This window comes from Pempheris klunzingeri, chromosome 12, assembly GCF_042242105.1.
Source record: "Pempheris klunzingeri isolate RE-2024b chromosome 12, fPemKlu1.hap1, whole genome shotgun sequence".
In the NCBI taxonomy this organism is placed as follows: domain Eukaryota; kingdom Metazoa; phylum Chordata; class Actinopteri; order Acropomatiformes; family Pempheridae; genus Pempheris; species Pempheris klunzingeri.
In genome coordinates this window covers 22,513,135-22,535,445 of record NC_092023.1, presented here as the reverse complement: position 1 = coordinate 22,535,445, position 22,311 = coordinate 22,513,135, and the positions used below count along the sequence as shown (strand labels likewise).

The following is a 22,311-nucleotide window of genomic DNA, read 5'->3' as shown; positions in this document are numbered from 1 at the left end:
TTCCTAAAGTCCTCTAAAGTAGTGATGGAGCCAGAGCTTTCAGCTATCAGGCTCCTCTCTACATTTAAGAGTAGACTAAAACCTTCCTTTGTGATAAAGCTTAGTTTAGGGCTGGATCAGACTTTGGACTGTGGCTGCGGTTCTTAGGCTTCCATGGATCAATGCTAACCATCTCACTATTACTGTTATCAGTCATTGTCCATTACATTATTTATTATTTGTCATACTCCTTAGTAGTAACTTAATTGACCTCTCATGTAATGTGCCTGTTCTGCTCTCGCTCTGACAGATTAGCTCAGCAGACAGCAAACATTCTTCAGACAGACCTTTGAGAAATTCCCAGGACACCACAGTTTGGACTTCATAAGGATCTTCTGGTTCATTTATACAACAACTTTATCAGCGGTAACTGCAGCACGTGTTGCACAGTACAGTCTGATGATGCAAACTAGAATCCACTCTTGGGACTGGGATCTTCCTCCACAGTTATCAGAACCTCTCCATAGTTCTCTCTGTGTTTGGGAGTCAGGAAGAAGGAGTCAGACACTCAAAACAGCTAAATCTGGTGCTAAAGAGTTTATTGTGTTCGATCACACAGCACCACCAAGGAACCAGAGTCACTTCCAGAATTAGGCTGCCTCAACATCTTTAGTCTCCTCCATCACAGCTCTGACGCACAGTAACTATTAGAACAAAGATTAACAAGGTTAGTCCAGGATAAACCAAAGAGGTTAACACAACATTTATGTAAATATGACAGAGCTTCACACAACTTCAAGGTTCCGGATCTCCTGGAAATAAGAAACTAGTTCATTCTAAAGGCTGTTAACCTGGGAAGGCACAGACCTCCCTTCACCCACTGACACCCATTTGATGAGTGGAACTTCAAACTAGAGTGAAAGGAACATGAAGGGAACTAAGCAGAGGGTTCAAGTCTAAGTTACTATATATAATATTACTAGGAATATTTCACGTGTGCTGCTAATGTATCATTTGTTATCATGGCTCATGGCTTCCTCATGTGAACGCTCCACTCTCTGGTCAGTTTTATTCAAACCCAACACCGCTCCAGTAGTTTGGAGTTCTGTCATAAGATAACCAGTCATGGATGTAGTTATTATTCAACCTTCCAGGATCCACGGTGCACAAAGAGCCTCGTAGGACGATACGATGTGAGAGTTTTGGGTTTCTTTTGCTTTGGGAGCAAGTGTCAAAGATAAATAACAAGTCAAGACATAATTCACACACGAGGAATCAAACTGAGCACAGAGAGCCTGGATTCCTGCCTCGGATCTAAAATAAAACCACCTTCTGATAACCCCTAACTGAGTCTGTTGTCATGTTTGGAAGCAAACGCTGCCTCAGCCTCCTCAGGAACCTGCTCTGGAGGAAATGTAGAAGAGTTAGAAGGATCCACATAGTTTGGTCTAACCTCTCTGGGAAGCAGCAGACCGTCTGCTTTATATTAGGAGGACTTTGGGCTTAGTGCGTCCCACAGGGCCGAGCTGTGAAACAGAAACTATGGCGACAGAGGAGGCCTGTTAGTGGAACACACGACAATAAAGGCAGCTTTGGTTGGTGAATGTTCCAACAAATCACCACATTTTACAGAACGTTTAATTTGCTGGAATTTACAAATATAAGTGGCTTTTATTTCTCCATAGAAAATGTTAAACTATAGATAAGAAGAGATGGAGAAACATGTTTTTACAGGAACACATTAGAAAACAAACATTCTGACTGCCTTTCAGGCCCAAATCCAAGTGTCTCAGAGCTTCGGATAAACAGGATTGTTCACGTGAGTTAACGGCTTTAAAGAATTTAAAAAAGCAAAACCCATGATCATTTATAAATGAACTGTAATCAAGGATATCAGACTGATGGTGGATATTTGCCTCCTCACTCCCAGAGGAAAGGATGATCAACAGAAGTGACTGAGAGACCTCACTGAGTGTCCAGTGTGACTGCAGCACTAATAATGACAACCTGCTTCTCATCAGCTTCAGTGAGCTCTTCCTCTATTTGCGCTTTATTTCCTGAACATCATTCAGAAAGTCATCAGTTGGCCACAAACAGGATCTGTAGAAATGGAGTGTTTCACTATCACACTTTCTGACCTTCTTTTTTCTTTAAAACAGCTTTATTTGATGGCATTAGAAAAATGGGGGGGGGGGGGGGGGGGGAGGGGGGGGTAGTAGCCACCACACCTACCCTTCCATTTTACTGTTTTGAATCACCAGGCAGATAATTCATTAGTCTGATTCTCTCTGAGTTTTTCTCCCCAGCTTCATTTCCTCTTTTCTCCTCTGTCTTTTCATCATGTAGCCAGACAGCAGTTCAGTCAGAGTTGCTGTTTATTTGTTGCATTTAAAGTGTCTTTTAAAGTCTCTTCAACCAAATGACAACAGACATATCCCCACTCACCTCGGGTGTGTGGGGATATGCATATTGTTTTTTCCTCCAATGAGGTTTTGAGAAATCAGCCTCCACTGCGATACAGACAAGAATGGAACTTTCTTTATAGCGTTCAAACCAAGGACACCTGACACGTAAACCTCAGCAGCAGCAGCTTATGAACCAAACGTCCATGTCCTTCACTGTACCGGAGTGGCAACAAACATTTCCTGGGACGATATCTCAAAACCTTGGCGTATAAACCAAAAGTACAGGGCAGCAGGGCGGCACAGGGGGAAAGAGTGAACATCACCTCTAGAATCTTTTGTAACAACAACAACTAACAATGAGGTGTAGAAAAAAAACACAAGGCAGAACCGTCAGCTTGGACTGTCCGACGTGGAGAGGAGCTGTTCTCTCTAAACTCTGCTTGGGGCCACCGTGGAGACCAACCACCGGCCAGATAAATGGAGCCTCTGTTATCGTCCAGTGTCTTTGTTGAAGAGGATGTTCCTGTGAGGACGCAGAGAGGAGTAAGGCTCGGCCTATCAGAAGGGCAGACGTTGTCTTTTATTCTAGCTCTACCAGCAGGTCTCCCTCTCCCACCGTCACCCCGGGCTTGCAGTGGACGTTCTTAACCTGGAAGGCAGGAGAGGCACACACACACACACACACACACACACACACACACACACACACACACACACACACACACACACACACACACACACACACACACACACACACACACACACACACACACACACACACACACACACACACACACACACACACACACACACACACACACACACACACACACACACACACACACACACACACACATTTATACTTGTTTCAGTTTGAGAAATGTGTGTCTATTCTACGTCTGTGATTCATGAAGTACTGTGTGGACTGGGGGTCTCCTGTCTGGTACCTTCGCTTGCCTGGCGGCGGTCAAACTGTTCTGCATCTTCATGGCTTCGATCACACAGATCTCCTGGCCCTCGGCAACCTACGACCACACACACCAACCGGCTGGATGAGACCAATGGCTCAGTAGTGTTAGAGTTCAGCCTATGAAGCTCACAGCTTGTTTCACAGTTCAGGAAAACATATGTGACAAAGGGAAGGTAGAGGAGAAGATCTTTAAAGACCTCTTATCCCAAACACAGGTATAATAATATACTGTAGTCTGCCACCCTTGGTGGTTAGTGTCACTCCAAATCCATGGACATTATATTCTGCTGCTCAAACACCATCCACTCTTTTGGTGGTCAGAGGCTGAACAGTTAGGCTACACAGTATACCAGCCAGCCTCCTGGGAGCAGGCTGCTGTGTGACATCCTGTTAAGTATTTCCATTGTGACAACACATGACCCGTAGGGTTAAATATAATGGATAATGTGTTGTGTCATTGTTCAGTGAAGAAAGAAGTGTGTGGTTGACAGGTGAAACATTAGGATGTTACCGTATCTCCAGGCTTGACGGACACCGCCACAACTGAGCCTGGCATTGGTGAGCGCAAGATGCTGCTGGTATCTTCTGGAACCTTCTCTGGCATGTACAAGTTCAACTCTGCAGCCAGCTTGGACAGGACGCGAAGATTAAACTGCATAAAGATGCACAGAGTGAGAAACGCTAAAAGAAGGTGTGTTGTACTGCGATATGATCGAGAGGAAATGGTTCCTGATGACACTAAGAGCGTACCCACTGCTAAAGGGGAAGGACTTCACACAGCAAAGTGTGTCTACAGGGCTGGGCAAGGCAGAGTCTACGGTTATCATTTCCATTTACAGTATTCAGTGCTGTGGCTTACACAGTAAGAACAGATGGGTATAAAATAAAGCCTTTGGTGCCACCAGGGGGGCCTTTGTGAAGGCTGATTAATGTCCTTAAGTGATGTCACTTGAGGCAGCGTCACTTGAACCGGAGACAAGTTTGAAAATGAAAAAAATCAGAGAACGTAGAATACTAAAGAAGTGAAGCTACCAGATAGTTTCTTTAACAGAACATCTATTTGGAAATGTATTCACATAGAATTAGAAACCTGAATCTCTTAATGGTTATTAAGGTTTTGCGTTAAATGTCAATCAATGACATTTTTATAAAATACTGCAAGTAAAGTACATGCATTTCTCTTTTGTGCTCATCTCATTTTAAGCTCGTATTATTGGCTTTCTGGGCCAGTTTGAAGGCCATAACACATCTCACACATTTCCTACATCTTGTTGGTGTAATTGGTTGATCTAATACTCACTGTAAACAAATGTGAACTAAGTACCAATTGTAGTCACTCTACTAATCAAGTGGGAAATTCAGTCATTTCTAAAACTATACAACATTCTCTTCATCGCTGTAGAACCCTGTAGGACTGATCCAGTCACCTACTGTGACGTCACTCGCTCAGTTCTTTTATGAGCCTATGTGATGATGCGCATGTGATTATCTAATTACAGTTGTGTGTAGATGTGCAACCTTACCGATGTGCCCAGGTACTGAAGGACAATCTTTCCTGAAGCATCTCTGGACAGACACTAGAGAAAAAAGACAAAATATCACCTGCACTGCATCAGTAGCCTACATCACTTACTGTGGGCTTATTGTAAAGTCACATAACGAGATACAGTTCAGTAACTTGAACCTCTGTGTGTGTGTGTGTGTGTGTGTGTGTGTGTTACCTGTAGCATCCTGTGTGTGCCATTGATGGTGAGAGGCAGCAGTGTGGAAGCCAGGTTCCACTGTCCACTGACTTCCACCTTTCCTCCTCCAACCTCCACCTACAGACAAACACAGATTATTCTTTTCTCCAGGAAGGCTATGGAGGGCCAGACTCACAGTGACATCCTGTTTCGATAATGTTCAGATCAGACAGGACCTAATGGCTTACACTCAGGACCGGTGTAATTACAGGGCTGTTGATACATTTCATGTGTGTGTGGGTGCCCATTAAATACTCACAGTAAAGACATTTCCTGATTTGGTCACCACCATAGAATGGCTTTGGTCCTCCAGTTCCACGCACAGCTCCCAGTGGCTACTCTCCACAGGGGTGGAAGATACCCTGCAGCACACACACACACACACACACACTTCTGTAGGAACAGAAGTTGAATCACATCCTATAGGGAGCCTTCTAGGGAGGCCAAATGATTCTTTCCAACTGTGCCACTTAAACGGACATAACTTAGTCTGATAACATGTTTCATGTTCTAGGTGGTGCTAAACTATTTCGCTCCACCATTTTTGAAGAAATGCAGGGGTCATTTTAATTATCTGGAAAAATGTGAAGAACAAGGTGAAAGTCCACTTCTTAATGATTTACAAGGATGGACCAGCCAGTCACAGTTTCCACAACCTGCTCAATATTTGACCAGAAGAATTCCACCTCTCTGGCAATTGTGCTGGCAATGTGACGAAGATGAATTTCCCTTTCTTTCTTTGACCTCTCTTCACTTTTCTTCTGCTCTTGATGGTAACGGGCACAAGTGCGAACACTGTTCTGCCTCTCCTGTCAAAAGGCGTCTGGTGTTTCAGTGTATCAGATACATATCTAGTCAACCTTTCATAACTTCTGCTACTATGACACTTTACCTTTACTGTGGACACTGAGCAGCTTCGCCTCAAAAATGTCTTCTGCAAGTCTTCTGAGCTCCAACTCATTTTCACCCTCTCTCTCATTTTCAGGATCAAAACTGTTTGTCCTCCCATCCTACAGACTTTAAGATGAATCTTTTGAAAAGTTAATACTTATCTTAGTTTCTTAAAAAGTAGAACGCTAAACCCAATGGAGTCGACAAGGGATCTGAATGACTTCAGATTTGATATGCAGATGAGACACTGAAATCAGACTCAGTAAAGGGATTCTAATACTGGATTCAGATTGGACAAAATGCTATCAAGCCCCAACTTTACTAGCAATGCCTCACAACAGTTAGCAGCCTCTACACCTGACCTCTGACACGCCCCAAGTACATCCTGTATGTTTAAATGTTTTACTAATAGCTCATCTAAATTAGCTTGCTGCATTAACGTTCAAAAGAAAGCATCGAGCCATGTAACAGCACCACACACCAGTCATTTTCTGTTTAGATCTCATTTTAGTTTCCACCAGGCCAGTGATCAGGAGTCCTGCTCGTCTGTGGTGAGGCTGTCTGAATGCACTGTGTTTTTGAAAGTAGTAGTAGTTTTTGGTTGAGTGGACCGCTGTAGCCCCCGTCTACATGCGGCCTGTGGGTGTCCTCACCTCAGGTCGCCCAGGACATTCTGTGAGCGCAGCTGAGCAGAGATGTAAAGCGCTGCTGCTGAGGCCAACAGCTCCCTGCGCTTGTCCGCCGCCAGCTGATGACCTTTAAAGCCATCTGGGTAAACCTCCGGCAGGAAGTTGGTGCTGATGTCACCGGAGATGAAGCGAGGGTGGGTGATGATTTCTCGCAGGAGGGGAATGTTGTGGGTCACACCTGGAGAGAAGATGACCAAAATGTCCTTACAGAAAGTAAAATAGCTGATGTCCATTTAAAAAGTGGCTGCTTGCGTTAGGTGCTGCACCTCTGATCACATAGTTATCCAGAGCGTCCTCCATCTTGGCCAGGGCCTCTGCTCGTGTGGCTCCATAGGTGACCAACTATAAACAGATATTAGAGGAAATCATTGCAGAACAATCAATCCTTGTGGAATGGTGCCATTTTCTAATTAGCTTCACCAATAGGACCAGTGAGCACCATTTCCAACATTCTATACTCAATACATTACTGACCTTAGAGATCATGGGATCATAGTAGATGCTGATGTCACTTCCCTCCTGGATGCCGCTGTCTACACGGACCTGACAGAGCGAGGAGCAGACAAGAACACGGTCCTATTTTCTGACACTTGAAAAGATGCCAATAACTCCAGGGAGACTGAAAGCAAAACCTATAGTATCTGAGTAAAGAGCCAGAGCTCATCTGATGCAGCTCTAATGTAGACTGATTACAGGGATTTGTTCCACATGCACACCAAATACACACACACACACTTACATTGCTGAGGTTGAATGGCTCTTGGTACTGAGACAGCCGTCCAATGGAGGGAAGACCGAAAGACTTGTAAGGGTCCTAACAGAACAAACAGAGGAGATAGAAAACACTGAAACCCCCCCATTTCATTCACAGCAGTAGTGTAAAAAGACTGCTACATCAACAAGAGTTGAAAGGTTTGAAATTGAAATATTTAATATCTTTATTTCATCCTACTTAATTGTCATGGCAAGCTACAATATATATAATATATTTGTAGCACTCGGGTGACATAATTGACTATGATTGATCGCTGTAGTAAACCAGAGTAGCAACGTGTCATAATGTCTGGAGAAAGAGCTCCAAGTTTCAGTTAGGACTAGTAACTTCACTTTGTTGTTTGGACAGACAAACTGTCATTGTAGAATTGGCCGAGAAATTACAGAGTAGAATTTGCCTTTAACTACTACAAGTACAACGGCACAAAGGTGGCAGCAACCACGGAAAATAAATAAACTACATCTACACAGCTGGCTGGATTATTGCATGTCCTGACCTTTAAGCTTAACATGTTTGAAACCGCAACGAGCATAAAGATTACTAGTGATCTTTATGCAAATATGTATTCAATTTTAGCTTAAATACATAATTGCATATCATTTTAGACCCCCCCCCCCCCCCCCCCCCCCCACAACAGAGGCCTCTTAAACATTTGACTCATTTTGACCCATCTTTCCAAAAGGCTCTTCATATGATTGGTTCTGGGCTGCTCTGTGCTCATCACTGAGAGAACACCTAATCCATGCCACTCCATATAAACTGGTTTAAAACTATCAAATGAAGCCATTAAGAGGTGTCTGTAACAAATACACATATACAACAATGAGCACTGGCCACACACTGACCTCAGCATAGACGCGACTCTCAATGGCCCAGCCGTTTATGGGGATATCTTCCTGTTTGTGCTTTAGTTGGTAACCCTTGGCAACTCTGATCATCTGCTCCACCAGGTCCAGGCCGGTGATACATTCTGTAATCGGATGCTCCACCTGGGGTCAAAGGTGCAACAGACAAGACAAGGTTTGTAGGCTTGCAAGTTTGAAAACTAGCAGTGTGCTTGTTGAGCTCGTACTCAAGGACCCCTTACTGGCCTTCTCAGTATTTCAGCCACATCTTGTCTTCATTAGCTTCGTCAAACTGTATGCACCAATGAAGATGGTGAGATGTAGCTGAAAGCTCTGAAAAAGCTTTTAAAGTAGACTTTGAGAGAGAATTATTTCTGTGGTCGGCACCCTGTTAGCCTGGGGTTTAAAGAGCCAACCATGAACTATGACATCCCTGTTGTGAGTCAAGCTGTCATCTCTCTACAGACTATAATAAAAAAAAGCACACAAGGACCAAGTAAAAAGAGGAGTACAGTGTGAATTCAATGTGTTAAGGAAACAGGTAGACATCGCTGCATTCACCACTGAGACCCTCCACACAAGAAGAGAGCATCACTGGCTGAGGGAGGTTACTTTATTTTATCTGATCTAATTTCCCACTTGGAGCTGCAAAACTTATATTAATGATTATGTAAAAAGTAAATGTACTGCATCATTTGTGTTGTCATCCATCCTATGTATTTGGAGGATTTCTGTGGTAACAGGAACAGGCAATCAACCAGAGGGGGAAAAAAAAAAAGAGAACTGTGTTTACACCCACATCCTGCCAAATCCACCCACACACAGCTCCACTGACCTGTAGTCGTGTGTTCATCTCCAGGAAGTAGAAGTTCTTTCTAGAATCCACCAGGAACTCCACGGTGCCAGCAGAGGAGTACTGAACAGCCTTGGCCAGCTGCACTGCCTGCTCACCCATCGCCCGCCGTGTCTCTGCGTCAAGGAAAGTGCTGGAGAGGACACAGCAGTAGACACTGAGACTAAACAAACTCCACAGACATTCTAACCTTCTTAGATACATATCACAAAGTCACAAATGGTACAATTCCTGTCTTTAGTACTGATGCTTGCTCAGGTGGCTGGTCTGTGCTATGATGTACAATCATTCTTTTATAGCATTGGCTCGCTATTACAAATGTTATACGTTCTTAATTTAGTTCAGTGTCGGCGTAGGATCCACAAAGAATATGACTTCATATTAAAACACTTCACCACATACTGAGGAATGCTGCAGTCCTCACTACACATTACTGACCCTCTAGTGTAAGAAGCAGGTTGGCTGTTTTCACCATGTTGATTTAAAAATCACTAACCTAGGAGCTTCTTCCACAACCTTCTGGTTCCTCCTCTGGATGGAGCACTCTCTCTCATTCAGCCACAGAGCATTACCGTGTTTATCAGCCAGCACCTAAAAGAATTTAGATTTCATGCATACACACACACACTTTTATAACAATCTTGTAATAATGAACATTTTCAAAAAAATCACAAGAATGAATGCAGAATCAACAGAAAAAGGCTACAGAGCGGACTGTAAGCTTGAAAGGCAGATCTCTTACATTAACAAATATTATTTCTGTTAGTTTGAGTGCCAGTTAAATTTCAAAGGAAGATCAGGAGATCATTCCAGATCAGTCCAGCAGAAGGACCTCGGCTCTCTGTGGAGGAGGCAAGTGATCCTGAAGGCAGAAGGCGTCGACCTGAGCATGCCCTTTCAAAGCACGTGTTAGTTCTGCCCTCAGGCCGGCGCTCTGTGTGCAAGCATAACACACAAACAGATTTGCAAACTCCTTTAATCCTTCTGCTGTCAGGCCACCCAACACTCTGGGTGCATAATGTGGATGTGAAATGTTCTGCTGTAGAATCCCACTGATCTGGTCTAGACAATGTTGTTGCTGTCGTTTTGTTTGCAACATTGTGATGTGCTCCATTTATTTCATTCTATTCATTCCTCTTTTACAGATCAATAGCATCTGACAAGACAGACCAGACAAACCTTGGTCAGATCTGTGGAGCTGCAATTCTATCTACAATGTCTTATCCCAGTCTCCTGAGTACACAGGTTGTACATGTCAACCTGTGTACTCCACGGCCACCTCAGACACACAGGGAGACCCAAAAAACACAAGGAGAACTGGGCGATGGGCTGTGATCGTGATAACAAGTTCTATGAGTTACAGCAGACAAGCTGAACAAACGTAACAGATAAGACTAATGAAATTTAACCACAGCCGCTTCATGTGGATGTGCTGTGGTCTGACGAGGTCTGAGGTGGACTCAGTAGCTTATCTACTGAAATGTTTCTTTTTTTTTACTGAATAGCTGAAACACATATTACCTAAGGCACATGTATACATCAGCCCTCTGCACGTATATTATACCTGTATCTCTATGTGTCTGGGATTGTCTATATACTTCTCAATGAGCAGCCTGTCATCCCCAAAGCTGGAAGCTGCCTCCTGGGAAGAGAACCGGAAACCTTCCCTGTAACACACACACACACACACACACACACACACACAGACGATGCAACTGTTACAACAGTAGGAAGTTCAAACATCAGCCTTCTCAGTGGTCTGGACTGGCAGCAGTGATACCATTTGAATCATTTCAAGATGGTTTCAGTCCAAAATAAGCTGCAGGAGTAAGATTGTATTGGGAAATAGTCGCTGTGCTACAACTGGCAAAGGTTTTGCAATAGTATTTGAGGTCAACTAGTTTAAAGCAGAAGCAGAACAACTCTGCTCTGATGCCTGATCTTTAAACATTGCTTTGATTAACAAAGAGAGTAGTGATGAGATGCTATACATTGTGAATAGGACAGAGACAGGAATACAATACCTTGTCTCCTCAACATTCCAAGCAATTCTCATTCCTTTCCCTCCTCCCCCTGCAGATGCTTTGATCATCACAGGGTAGCCTAGCAACAACACAGTTGTAAAGGTTCACTTGAGTGAACTGCCTCCAGTAATCAGATACAACATGAACATCTGAGATCTCCACAAACAGTCTAGAAAATATATTCCAAACTGCATTTTACTTAACAGAGTTAGGCTCTGTGAAGTAAACAGGTGCAGTTACAGTTTACACACACACACTAGCTAGGGACATTTATGACATGTGTGTTAGAGGATTTTCATGATTTCTCTAACTCATCTTTTTCTGTGACAGAATGATTGGGATGTACTTCTTTTACACAGAGTGGGATTCAGCTCGGTCACACACAATATTGGAACACATATTGTACACTTTCAATGTGTTGAGACGGAACAACTTACCGATGTCCTGTGCGATCGTCACAGCTTCCTCAGCAGTCTGACACAGAGAGGGGTTTAGGGTTACTCATGATGAATCAAAGCATTCCAGACAACTGTGCAGTAACGCTCTCTTACATGCTTTGGACTGGCTTGTCATCGTGCTGTCGGTAAGTCTCGTCTTCATAGTTTCACATTGGAAGCAGTTACTGTGCATTTTTGACTATGCTCTTTGTTATCTGTTATTGAATAGCACTGGGTTTTTATTTGATAGAGAATTAGTCAGGAAATACAGCGACACGGCTCACTCAGGACTTTCTCATCCACTGCAGAGGAGACGGTCCCAGGTGCTTCCCAGAGAACAGCTTAAAGAACGGTCGGATTTGTATTCTAGTCGTTTCGACTACTGCACTTTTCCATCACATCCTCATTCACCCATTCACACAGGAGGAATCTGTCCTTTCACACACTTCACAGGAGCAAGTTGGGGTTCAGTGTCTTGCCCATGGACACTTCGACATGCTGACTCATAGGAGCCGGGGATCGAACCACGACCTTCCGTGTGCCGTGGTGAGAAGTTAACCAGAAATGCTATAGAGTCTCTTGGCCTGGAAAGAGAGTGCATGTGTTCTGGTGTATGTGTGGCCGTACCTTGACGACTCCATCAAATCCTGGAATGGTGTTGACCTTAGCGGTCTTGGCGATCAGCTTGCTCTCAATTTTATCTCCCATTGCCTGGATAGCATGAGTGTCTGGGCCGATGAATGCCACACCCTCTGCCGCCTATCCAGCAGGAAGACAACAATACCGTGTGATTTAACATATCACAATGACAGTATAATTAATACCCTAGAGAGGACAGAGAGCTGAAGTCCCACCCCAATACCAGGCAACTTCCACTAGCCTAACAGCATGCAGTAAGTTTGCATTTAGTATTTCCATCATCCACCATCGTAAAAAACAGGACTGGAATATATTGTCCATGAGCCTGGTCATTTAAATAAATACAGTTATTTACTTTTAGAGAGATTAATTAGGGGGGGGGCTAAGAAGACCTAATCAAGGGTCTGAAGACACAGAGTGTTGTATGTTGTACAGACTGTAAAGCCCCCCAAAGGGGCAATGTAAATCTAATTTTACTTGACTGCTGTTGTCACATAATATGTGACCTTGGGATCAGAATATTATATTGATCCCAAGGTCAAGAATAAACTTCCATACTCATACTGCTCTTACACCTCTGGGAAAATAACTAGCTGCTAGTCAAACACCCATTATTACCCACAGTTAGCATGACTGCTTCAGTAAGTACACAAAAAGTGCACTCAAACCATGGAACAACATGGTGTTTCACCTCAGCATGCATGAGCTGATATAGTCTCACACACAAGCCTTCCAAACCCAAGTCCAAGAAGAGCCCACAATTCAAGAGGTCAGGACATACAAGCAGCCAGTAATTTCTTACTTTGATTAAACATTTCTTGATCAATCATGACACAAATTACTAATACAATAGTGTTAATGAGACTAAAATAAAACATTAATAGGTACAAATACATCAGTAACAAATGCATTTCAGTAAATGAGTGAAGAGATTTTTCTGACATTCATTCGGAGCTCATGGTAGTAAAGTGTGTGTTGAGAGAAAATGAAAGTGAATCGGACTCTGTGTATTACTCACCAGTCGTTTTGCAAACTCTTTGTTTTCAGAGAGAAATCCATAACCAGGATGAACCTTAAGAGAGATACATAGCTTTGATTATATAAGCACGGGTGTATTCCATAAATGAAGAGGTAGAGAGACATTTGGCTCCACAGTATACAGTAAAAGTGTATCTTAACTGTACAATGACTGAAGCCTTTGCCACAGCTCTCTGCACTGACATGCAGCCACACGACCCACTGTTTAGAGGAGCTGTGGCAGGTGTGTGTGGCATGCACGCCATCTACCACGGTCACAGAATAGAAGTGCTTACAGCTTGTGCTCCAGTTGTTCTGATGGCATCCATGATGGCGTCTATATTCAGGTAGCTCTTGCTAGAGGGAGCGGGGCCGACACACACTGCCTCATCGGCCATCTTTACATGAACCTAGATACATACATAGACAGGGCAGTTAAATCCAGATATCACGTCAGCAGTAGAAAGCAAGATATACACTTGGCACAGGACACATTTGGTTTCAACAGAGCCTCTGTGATGTGCATTATTAAAGCTCCCATATAATGCAAAATGCACTTCATTATTTAAAAATGTGTACCTGGTGCTCTTAGAGGTCGCTAAACTATGAGAAGACCACTCTCTCTGTTTCTCCTGCTCCATTTTTCAGCACATTTGGCTCTAGTTTATCATGTGACCATTATTTTTTCCCTCACGAACGCCAGCTCCCAGTAACACACAGAAGTCGAAGGCAAGAACAAAGCGAACAGATCAGTGAAGAAAGAGGCTGCAAACAGCTGCAGCAGTCATGTCTGTATAAGAACAACAATGTGTTTTTTGAACGTTACATCATGAAAACTTGGTAGTGATACCTCCAAATATAAGTATGAACCTGAAATGAGCAGAATAGGGGACCTTTAACATGCATGTGTCAAATCACATGTGTAACAATATTTGACAAGTTGTGGATTAACACAGAACAGCTGTCCCATCTGAACCATGCTGGCTGAGGTGACTACTGTGGGAAGGGAAATCTGTCACACACAGACATTTTAGCATGTTCTTTCACTGAGAATTATTCTTGGACATGCAGTTGGAATGTTTCATCTTCTTCACGAGGAGCCATAATAAAATGTCCGTGTAATTTGAGGTGCTGACACAAAAAGGACACACCTCAGTGCTGCAGAGTCACTGTACAGCATTACAGGGAAGCTTTTGAAATAAACATCAAATTCCCATAAAATATTACTCTAAAGCACAAGAGGTACTAAAGCCACATGTCACATTTACATGGAAACTGTTGAAAAACAGAAGCAGCACTACAGTCTAATATGAAGAGGTTTGCCCTATTTGTCCGGTGTAATGATGACTTTTGGTATCGATTTGGAGTCAGTGCCTCACATTACATAAAAAAATGCAATTTTTTAAATCAAAATCTTTATATTAAAATAAATTGCTTACATTTTAGCAATCGAAATAAGTGATGCATTAATAAATGTGACATTATTTATCTATAATTAATCAATATCAAGTCAGCATGAAGTTATTGAACGACTACTTATAATGATGTTTGTGTGTCAAAGAGAAGGTAACTAATTGATGGTCCCCAAGTGGTGAGCTCCTGGGGGAAACTGGGGAAGCAGACGGCACTGGGTCCAGTGTGAATGTCTGCAGATATCCAATTTCAAACTAGCTTGCACGGACAGTGCTGAAGAAAAAAAAATAAATAAATAATAATGACAACGACAGAAAATACATTTGCTCTCATGTTATCCCATGGAAGTTTTTTCATTGAAGATTATTGTACCAATTAATTGGATTCCACACAAACAAAGTCTATTACTTACACAAAACTTTCGAGGATTCTTTAAATCCCATCATAGAATTTTTAAAAATCCTTTAAAAAGGCCTGGAAAATGGGGTTTGGACATTCCATGACCATGGGAAGCCTGTTCACTCCATGCTGCTAAATAGTAAATGGACTGTACTTGTGCAGTGCCTCTCTGGTCTTTTCAACCACTCAGAGAGCTATAACACTGCATTCACATTCAGCCATTCATACAACATTCATAGCGACAGTGACCACAGGAGCTACAATACAAGATGCCAACCAGCTCATCAGGGGGAGACTAACCACTCACACACATTCACAGGCAAAAGTGCAGCTTTGGAAGCAATTTGGGGGTTCAGTGTGTTGCCCAAGGGTACCTTTGACATGTGGACTAGAGGAGCCAACTCCTGGGAATCAACCCCAAATGTTAACACTCACAGCACTGGAGTCTACATCACTGTGCACAGCTACAGTCTGGATGCCCATCCTCTGACAAGTCTTGATCACCTGATGGAAAAACACACAACATTTAGCGCTGATATTTCACTCTACAGTCAATGTCAAATACAAAATTGGATGACTGTTTGTAGCTACTGGTTGCTATGCGTTAAGGCGGAAATGTGCTATTGACAAAATTGGGAATAAAAGCAGCAGAGCAACTTTTGTGGCCCGAATGATACCTTTGGAGAAGTGTTCAAATATCGGCTCTATGGGTTTTCTTTACAAACTCGTCTTGTGGGGTGGGGTGAGGTCAAGCCCCACTGAGTGTCTATGTTTTCAACAGTAATCCAATGACAGATTGAGTGGATTCCATTGCAGTCTTACCCGGCAAGCAATCTCTCCTCTGTTGGCGATGAGGATCTTATCAAAAGTCTGCGGAAGGAAACAGATTGGTTCATCGGTGACACCAAAAATGTCTTCATCCCCTAACTCCTGAGAGCCAAAGTCATCCAAGGCATTCGGTTACATCAATCAAAACCTTATCAGATCTTATCAGTGTCATACTAAAACCATGTCTTATCTCACAGTCAGTTTTTTAAATGTAGATAAGTCTTCAGCGCCAGTGGTTAAAGTCAAACAGGATGAAGGATAAGGAAAGGAGAGCTGTGCATTACCTTTTCACTGGGATCACAGACTGAGGAATATTGAGCATTGCTGCGCAATGTACAGCATCTGGTCGGGATTGAGGCATACTACAAAACAGACACAGATACGCTATGTTAGGTTACTACAGTAATTCATTTCAATTGTTAATATACACAATTAAGGTTTAGAAACAACTCAATTTCTGATTGTGCTACATATATCTATATATACATAGTAGAGTTTTTCAGAATTTTTAAAGATTTTTCTCCACTTGTGAAAATAGGCAGAAAAGGCAAACTCTGATGCAAAATCACTACTACGGTTGTACTGCACCACCTAATCCTTTATGAGACAGAGCATGTTGGTATGACAGATAGAAATATGACATTTCTTATGAGAGAACAGTTTTCTGTGATGTACACGCCTCGAGGAAATTACTGCACACTTACAATAAGTATTATATAGTGGTGGAGTATGCTAATGTCAGCCCTGGTTAAATTAAGCCACCCAGGAACTAAAGAGTAGGACAAAAGATCAAAAGTGGAGGAAAACTACTTTACACGTATTTCAAGAGATCTGGAAAGACACAATGAAAAATGATCAAAAGGCACTTATAGGGGAAAGAGCATCCTTCTTTTCTGATTTGATTTTAGCAAATCATTATAACCCCAGAATATCATTCAAGATTATAGACTTGGTTATCAACCCCCCGCCCCTAGAGACCTTCATAGTTTCATTTTGACCCAGTACCACTGGGTTTTAACTGGACTCGTATCCAAGATAAAAATCAATCACATGCAGTCTTGCATATAATTTCCAACGCATTTCTTAGAGGTTATTGTCACAGTTGAGCCCTGCATTTTATTAATTATTTTGTTTCAGAAAAAAGTGGTTTCACCCTAACTTTTGTGTGTCATAATCACATCTCTAAGAGGTTTCAGTCGGGTTTTAAAGCTTCACACACCACAGACATTGCCCTCCACAAGGTAACCAATGACCCCCCTTTTAGCAGCTGACAGGGGTGAGAGTGCAGGTTTCTTTTAGACTTAAGTGCAGCCTTTGACACGGTATACCATGCCATTTTAATTGATCGTCTTAAAACCTGGGTTTGCATCAACGACACTGCACTTTTTATTTTATTCTTACATCTTAGACAGAACCTACCCAGTCACCAAAGGTAATTAATCATCTTCTAAAACCCACATCATCTGTGGTGTACCGCAAGGCTCAATTTTAGGTCCAATTTTATTTTCTGTCTACATGCTCCCACGTTTATTTTCATTGCTACCAAGACAAGACAGATATTCAATCCTCCAAACCCTACCAGTTTAATATAAAATGGCCTTAATGTGAAGCCTGTTGGCAGAAAGTTGGGAGTACTGCTCAATTCAGATCTTAAGCTTTCAACCACAGATGAAAAAAGTTGTCCAGTTCCGCTTCTTCCAAATAAGACCTATCTCCAAAATCAAGCCAATACTGTCACACTCCGATCTGCAAATACTTACGCATTCGTTTTTTCTCTAGACTCGATCGCTGTAACTCCCTCCTGTCTGGTATAAATCATAATTCACTCTCTCACCTCCACCAGTTCATCTTCTTAGTGGTTTCAACAGACAACTTCACATTGGCCTAGTTCTGGCATCTCTTCCCTGGCTCCCTTCTGAACACATTTAAAGCACGTCTGGCTATGGTATGCATTACTGTAATTTATATTTATTCATATTTGCATTATTTGATGTTTAAATGTAATTTCTTTCCCTCTTCTCTCTACTGTTTTTGTCCTTTTCTTCTCCTGAGTATCCTGTTGTGCTTGGTCTAGACTCTGTACAGTGTGCAGAGCTTCCAGGGGCCCCCTAGTGGGCTGTTCCAGTCAGTCATGACACCATGACAGGAGTTGGGGGATATCAAGAGTCATAAAGATAGAAGTTTCGGGTCGTTTGGTGAATGAAATAGACGCCTTACATTGAACATTTTACTGACCCTTTGGCCATTTGAACAGATACATGTAAAGAAGAGAACATGTTTTACACAGCCATCTGTTAAATACGCACTTAGTTAGTTCCCAGTAACTTAGTTAGTTCACGGTCACTCTTACAAAAGAAACGCCAGACACCACTGGTCAGGTTTTTGGAAAACTTTTTCACAATTTTTACAGTAAAGTGGAGACTGTTTCTTTGAGGTCGTCCCGTGTCTGTTATCTTAAAGTGGGCTCCGCCAAGAGCGTTGAGGACTATTTAGGGACCGTCCTGTTCGTCATTTACAGACTTCTGGACTATGCAAACAGCTGTCGACTCGTCCGCGTGCTGTCAGTAAACACACATCTGTCCGGTAGCCCAACAAGCTCGCGCCCTGCACAGCCGCCCCGGGAACAGCTCACCTTTACTGCTAGCCAGACCCTGCTCAGTGATGGGGAGAGCCTGCGTGCCGCCATCTTACTTTACTGTGACGGTCAAACACACCACTGACGTGATGACGTTTTATCTTTAGAGCGCTGTGAGTGGTGGAGAGAGAGGCGTCACCTCAGTCACCTTTTTTTTCTCTCAACTTTATTGAAACACCTGTGTGTGTGTGTGTGTGTGTGTGTGTGTGTGTGTGTGTGTGTGTGTGCCTATAAAGTCCCCACAAGTATACCACTGACAGTCAGTGATGTAGACCACTTCAGAGGAGCTCCACCTCGACAGCTCCATCAAAAAGCTGCTTACATATTAATGCTAAAATAGAAGTAATGGATAATGTAATGTGAAATAGTCTGACACCACAAAAAGGTCCATACTACATAGAGACACGTGAATTTATACATAGTGGGCTTAAATTATCTTGTGCAAACAAGATTTTAAAAAATGTCACTTTTTGGGACTTTGGGGGCTCCATAAGATTATTTGAATTTAGTGGTCAGAATGTCAGATAATAAACTGTGACTCAAACTGTTTTTGTAAGAAATATGTTCTGAAGCTGCCTCTGGAGGTCACACTTCTGACGGCCCACATTACATCAGCTCTTGTTGCTGTATTTGTTGAGCTCTTCTTCTTGTACCAGTAGTTCTATGGATGATGAAATTTGAATATTCAGCCATAGCAGTGAAGAGTGTGTCAATATATGCAGACTATAAAACATTAAGATGCCCACCAAGCTGAGGCACTTTTAAATATTCCAGATGAAACAGAAGCCTTTTCTATATTTAAAAAATATATAGCCTAAATAAAAAATCTGGTGCAGCTCATGCTTTCATGCTTTCCTCCTGTACTCCTTGAATATCAGATATTCAAACATCCCCAGGTTGAGGTCACTGAGAAGCACTTTACAAATGATTTTATAATTCAGTTGTCTCCCTAAACCTGTCCTTTGCTGATGTAACTCACTTCCCATGATGTTAAAAGGCTTCAAGATGTCTTGTCAAGTGGGCGTCACAATGTGGTCCATATATAACCCCAGAGAACGAGGTTTTGGTTCATTGCAGGCTGAGAGATTAAGAGATGTAAACATCTAGGTTTAAACTGGGCCAACGTGGTTAAAAACTGTTTCATTTGAGGTACTTTTTTACTGAGAAATGTTTTGACAGCATCTAAGTGTTTATAACCACACATTATATGTCACATGCATCGAGAACCGGAAAACAACTTTTACTTAAAACTAATGTAGGCTGGTTTTAACTCAAATGCCTGGACATCTTTAAATCACCAAAACTACATGCACAAGGGACCAGTAAACATGAAACAGCTGTCAAACCATATCTGGAGAATGTAACTCCTCACCCACAGCTTCAACCCATTAATCTATAGGCCTGCCTTCTTAGACCTGAGCTATACTATTACAGACCTGCTCCTTATAGAATGGTTTGAGAAAGTTGACAAAGTCGACTGTGTGAGAAGGTTTGGTTATAATGTCAAGTACAGTTCTCAGGGTAAAAGCAGCGTCAGCTACAAAGCTTCCCAAAACTAGAAAACTAGAACCAAAAATGGGATGGGATGGTGATGGGAGTGTGTGGTCAGTTCTGTGAGTTGTTTTGGTCAGATACTAATTTTTATCATCAGAGCAGCCCTCTCCACTCTCCTTGTTTGGTGAGGACTGTTGTGCTCAGTACCCTGGGGCACCAGTAAATATTGGGCTTTGCACCATCAGAATTATCAAAGATAATTTATAATTATATAGATTAATGGGACTTAGTGTAAAGTCCACCTCGATCGGGGCACCGCCTCAATAAACAAGGAAAAAGATCCAATTTAACTGATTCAGTCTGATCAAATACTAAACTTTCAATTTGGTATTATGATTAATAATTAACTTAATAACTTAAACAAAACCAAGCACACCACCTCGTTCTGTGGCATTTCTCCACTAGCTCAGCACATTTTGTGAGCTCCAGCATGATCACCTGCTTGGATGTTTCGGAGAACAGTGCAATGTCTGATCTGAGGGGGTCTCCATGAGGTTTTCCAGGAATCTGAGCTGCTTTCCCAGGTCCACCCATATGTGCCAGGCATGTGCTGATCCAGGGGGGCCCTCCAGGGCTCTTTGCTTGGGTGTGGTCAGGTCACTGGATTGCCTATATCATGGGTACCTCCCTTTGATGGGGTTACCATGAACTCCTCACTAAGGCTGCTGATGGGCCGGCTCAGCTTGTTCCTGTTAACATACAGAGTGATACTGCTCAAGCTCCTTGGCAACCCCAACACCTTCAGAGATAACAGCTGATTCCTCTCTCAAGCCGCTCCACAGTGGGCAGTCAGAATTCATAGGCAGAGGCCATCACACTCTTGGTAGTATACCTTGCTGGTATATGCAGCTTGACTTCCACAGCTGTCAACCACAGTTCTTTGTTTCCTGTCTTGATGGAGGAAACATCCTTTAGTGTGGAGTCAAAGGGCTCTCCAAGGGGCTCTTTACAGGTTTTTCCAGTGACCAATGGGATTTGGGTACCTCCGCAGGTGGAACCGGTCTGTCACCTTCCCTCTCTTCAGAACCAAGGACCTGCTCGGTGACTTGGTTATTGGGCCTCAGCACTCCGCCTTGGCTGACTTGACTAGCAGGTTCACAGCCAGGGAGCCAGGGGTTGGGTCTCTCTCTAATTAAAGAGTTTGGTCTAGACCTGCTCTTTATGGAAAGAGTCTTGAGATAACACTGTTATGAATCGGCGCTTTATAAATGAAGATTGATTGATTGACTGACTCAGATGTGAATCTCAGATTGAAGTTGTTATAATAATTCATTGTAAGGTTCTTCATGTTGCTGGAGACATGCTGTATCAGTGCCGTCTCCACCAGAGTGTGTGGAATGGAGCCATACAACTTGGTGAGGTCCAACTACAGCACAGCCAGGTCTGCTTTCCCTTTCTCTCCGATCAGCTATGTCACCACTGGGATCCCTCCCTTCTGCACACAGGAGTTGATGTGCATGTTCTTCAGGAGATACTCTGTCAGTCACTGGGCTACGTTACTGAGAGACATCTTCCCTTCGAAGCTGAGCGGCGAGATGATCCTACCCACAGACATCCAGCACACATATCCTCTCTTTCACCAGTTACATACCAGTGTGACTGCATGCCAGAAAGATTTCTGCTCTATATATGAAGGGTCTTTGGTTCACAGTTTGATGTGACCGATATTCAAACAAATTCTTTTTCAGTCCATCAGCACAAAACTGACCAATGGGAAGGCAGATTTCTTTTTAAATTCTTTTTAATGGTTTTGATGGAAGTGAAGGTTAAAGGACAAAGAAGTAACGCTGGACAACTGACAACAATGTCAAACATGTGTGTATTATTTTTATCATTATTTTCAGTGAAACACTTTCATATTTCATTAGGATGTCAGACTGAGGACACCAGTGACACCGACCTTCTGCTGACTCTGGTGAAGACAAAGACAAAGTAAATGGTTCAAATGATGCTTGGCTAGAAGGGTACGAGGTTATACTTTACTTTTACACTGTTGTATTAGCTGAAAACTTTACATGGCCGTTTAAATTAACATGGTTGTATTAACCTCACGCTAATAGTGAAAATGTAGTACAGTGTTCACTAAAACGGTTGATCAGGGGGTTGTATCATGAGAAAAAGTGATATATCAGCAGATCCCTCCTATATTAGAGCTGATTAGGAAGTACTGTAAAACTAGAGAAAGACTCAAGCTTGTTCTCCAGACTGTAAATTAT

General features: G+C 42.6%; 1 protein-coding gene across 1 annotated transcript; it reads right to left on the bottom strand.

Annotated features, from left to right (window-relative positions):
• Window positions 1-561: 561 nt before the first annotated feature.
• Window positions 562-18,619, bottom strand: pcca (propionyl-CoA carboxylase subunit alpha). The gene is made up of 23 exons (XM_070840712.1): window positions 18,539-18,619; window positions 16,191-16,268; window positions 15,901-15,948; window positions 15,514-15,582; window positions 13,563-13,676; window positions 13,268-13,321; window positions 12,238-12,369; window positions 11,611-11,647; window positions 11,174-11,252; window positions 10,714-10,816; window positions 9,646-9,740; window positions 9,132-9,282; window positions 8,297-8,440; window positions 7,416-7,490; window positions 7,151-7,219; window positions 6,943-7,018; window positions 6,641-6,854; window positions 5,356-5,458; window positions 5,076-5,174; window positions 4,878-4,931; window positions 3,866-4,006; window positions 3,332-3,409; window positions 562-3,033 (listed from the first exon to the last, which is right to left on the bottom strand). The coding sequence occupies exons 1-23, from the start codon at window positions 18,590-18,592 to the stop codon at window positions 2,965-2,967; spliced, it is 2,136 nt and encodes a 711-aa protein (XP_070696813.1). The 5' UTR covers window positions 18,593-18,619; the 3' UTR covers window positions 562-2,964.
• Window positions 18,620-22,311: the final 3,692 nt, after the last annotated feature.

What these genes read in the sequence shown, in the direction of transcription:
- pcca (XM_070840712.1), bottom strand. Translation starts at nt 18,592, where the DNA reads ATGGCGGCACGCAGGCTCTCCCCATCACTGAGCAGGGTCTGGCTAGCA. An exon ending in TGGAATGTTGAGGAGACAAG is followed by an intron (nt 10,817 to 11,173) that starts GTATTGTATTCC and finishes TGTGTGTTACAG; the next exon opens with GGAAGGTTTCCGGTTCTCTT. An exon ending in AGCCATTCAACCTCAGCAAT is followed by an intron (nt 7,220 to 7,415) that starts GTAAGTGTGTGT and finishes TCGCTCTGTCAG; the next exon opens with GTCCGTGTAGACAGCGGCAT.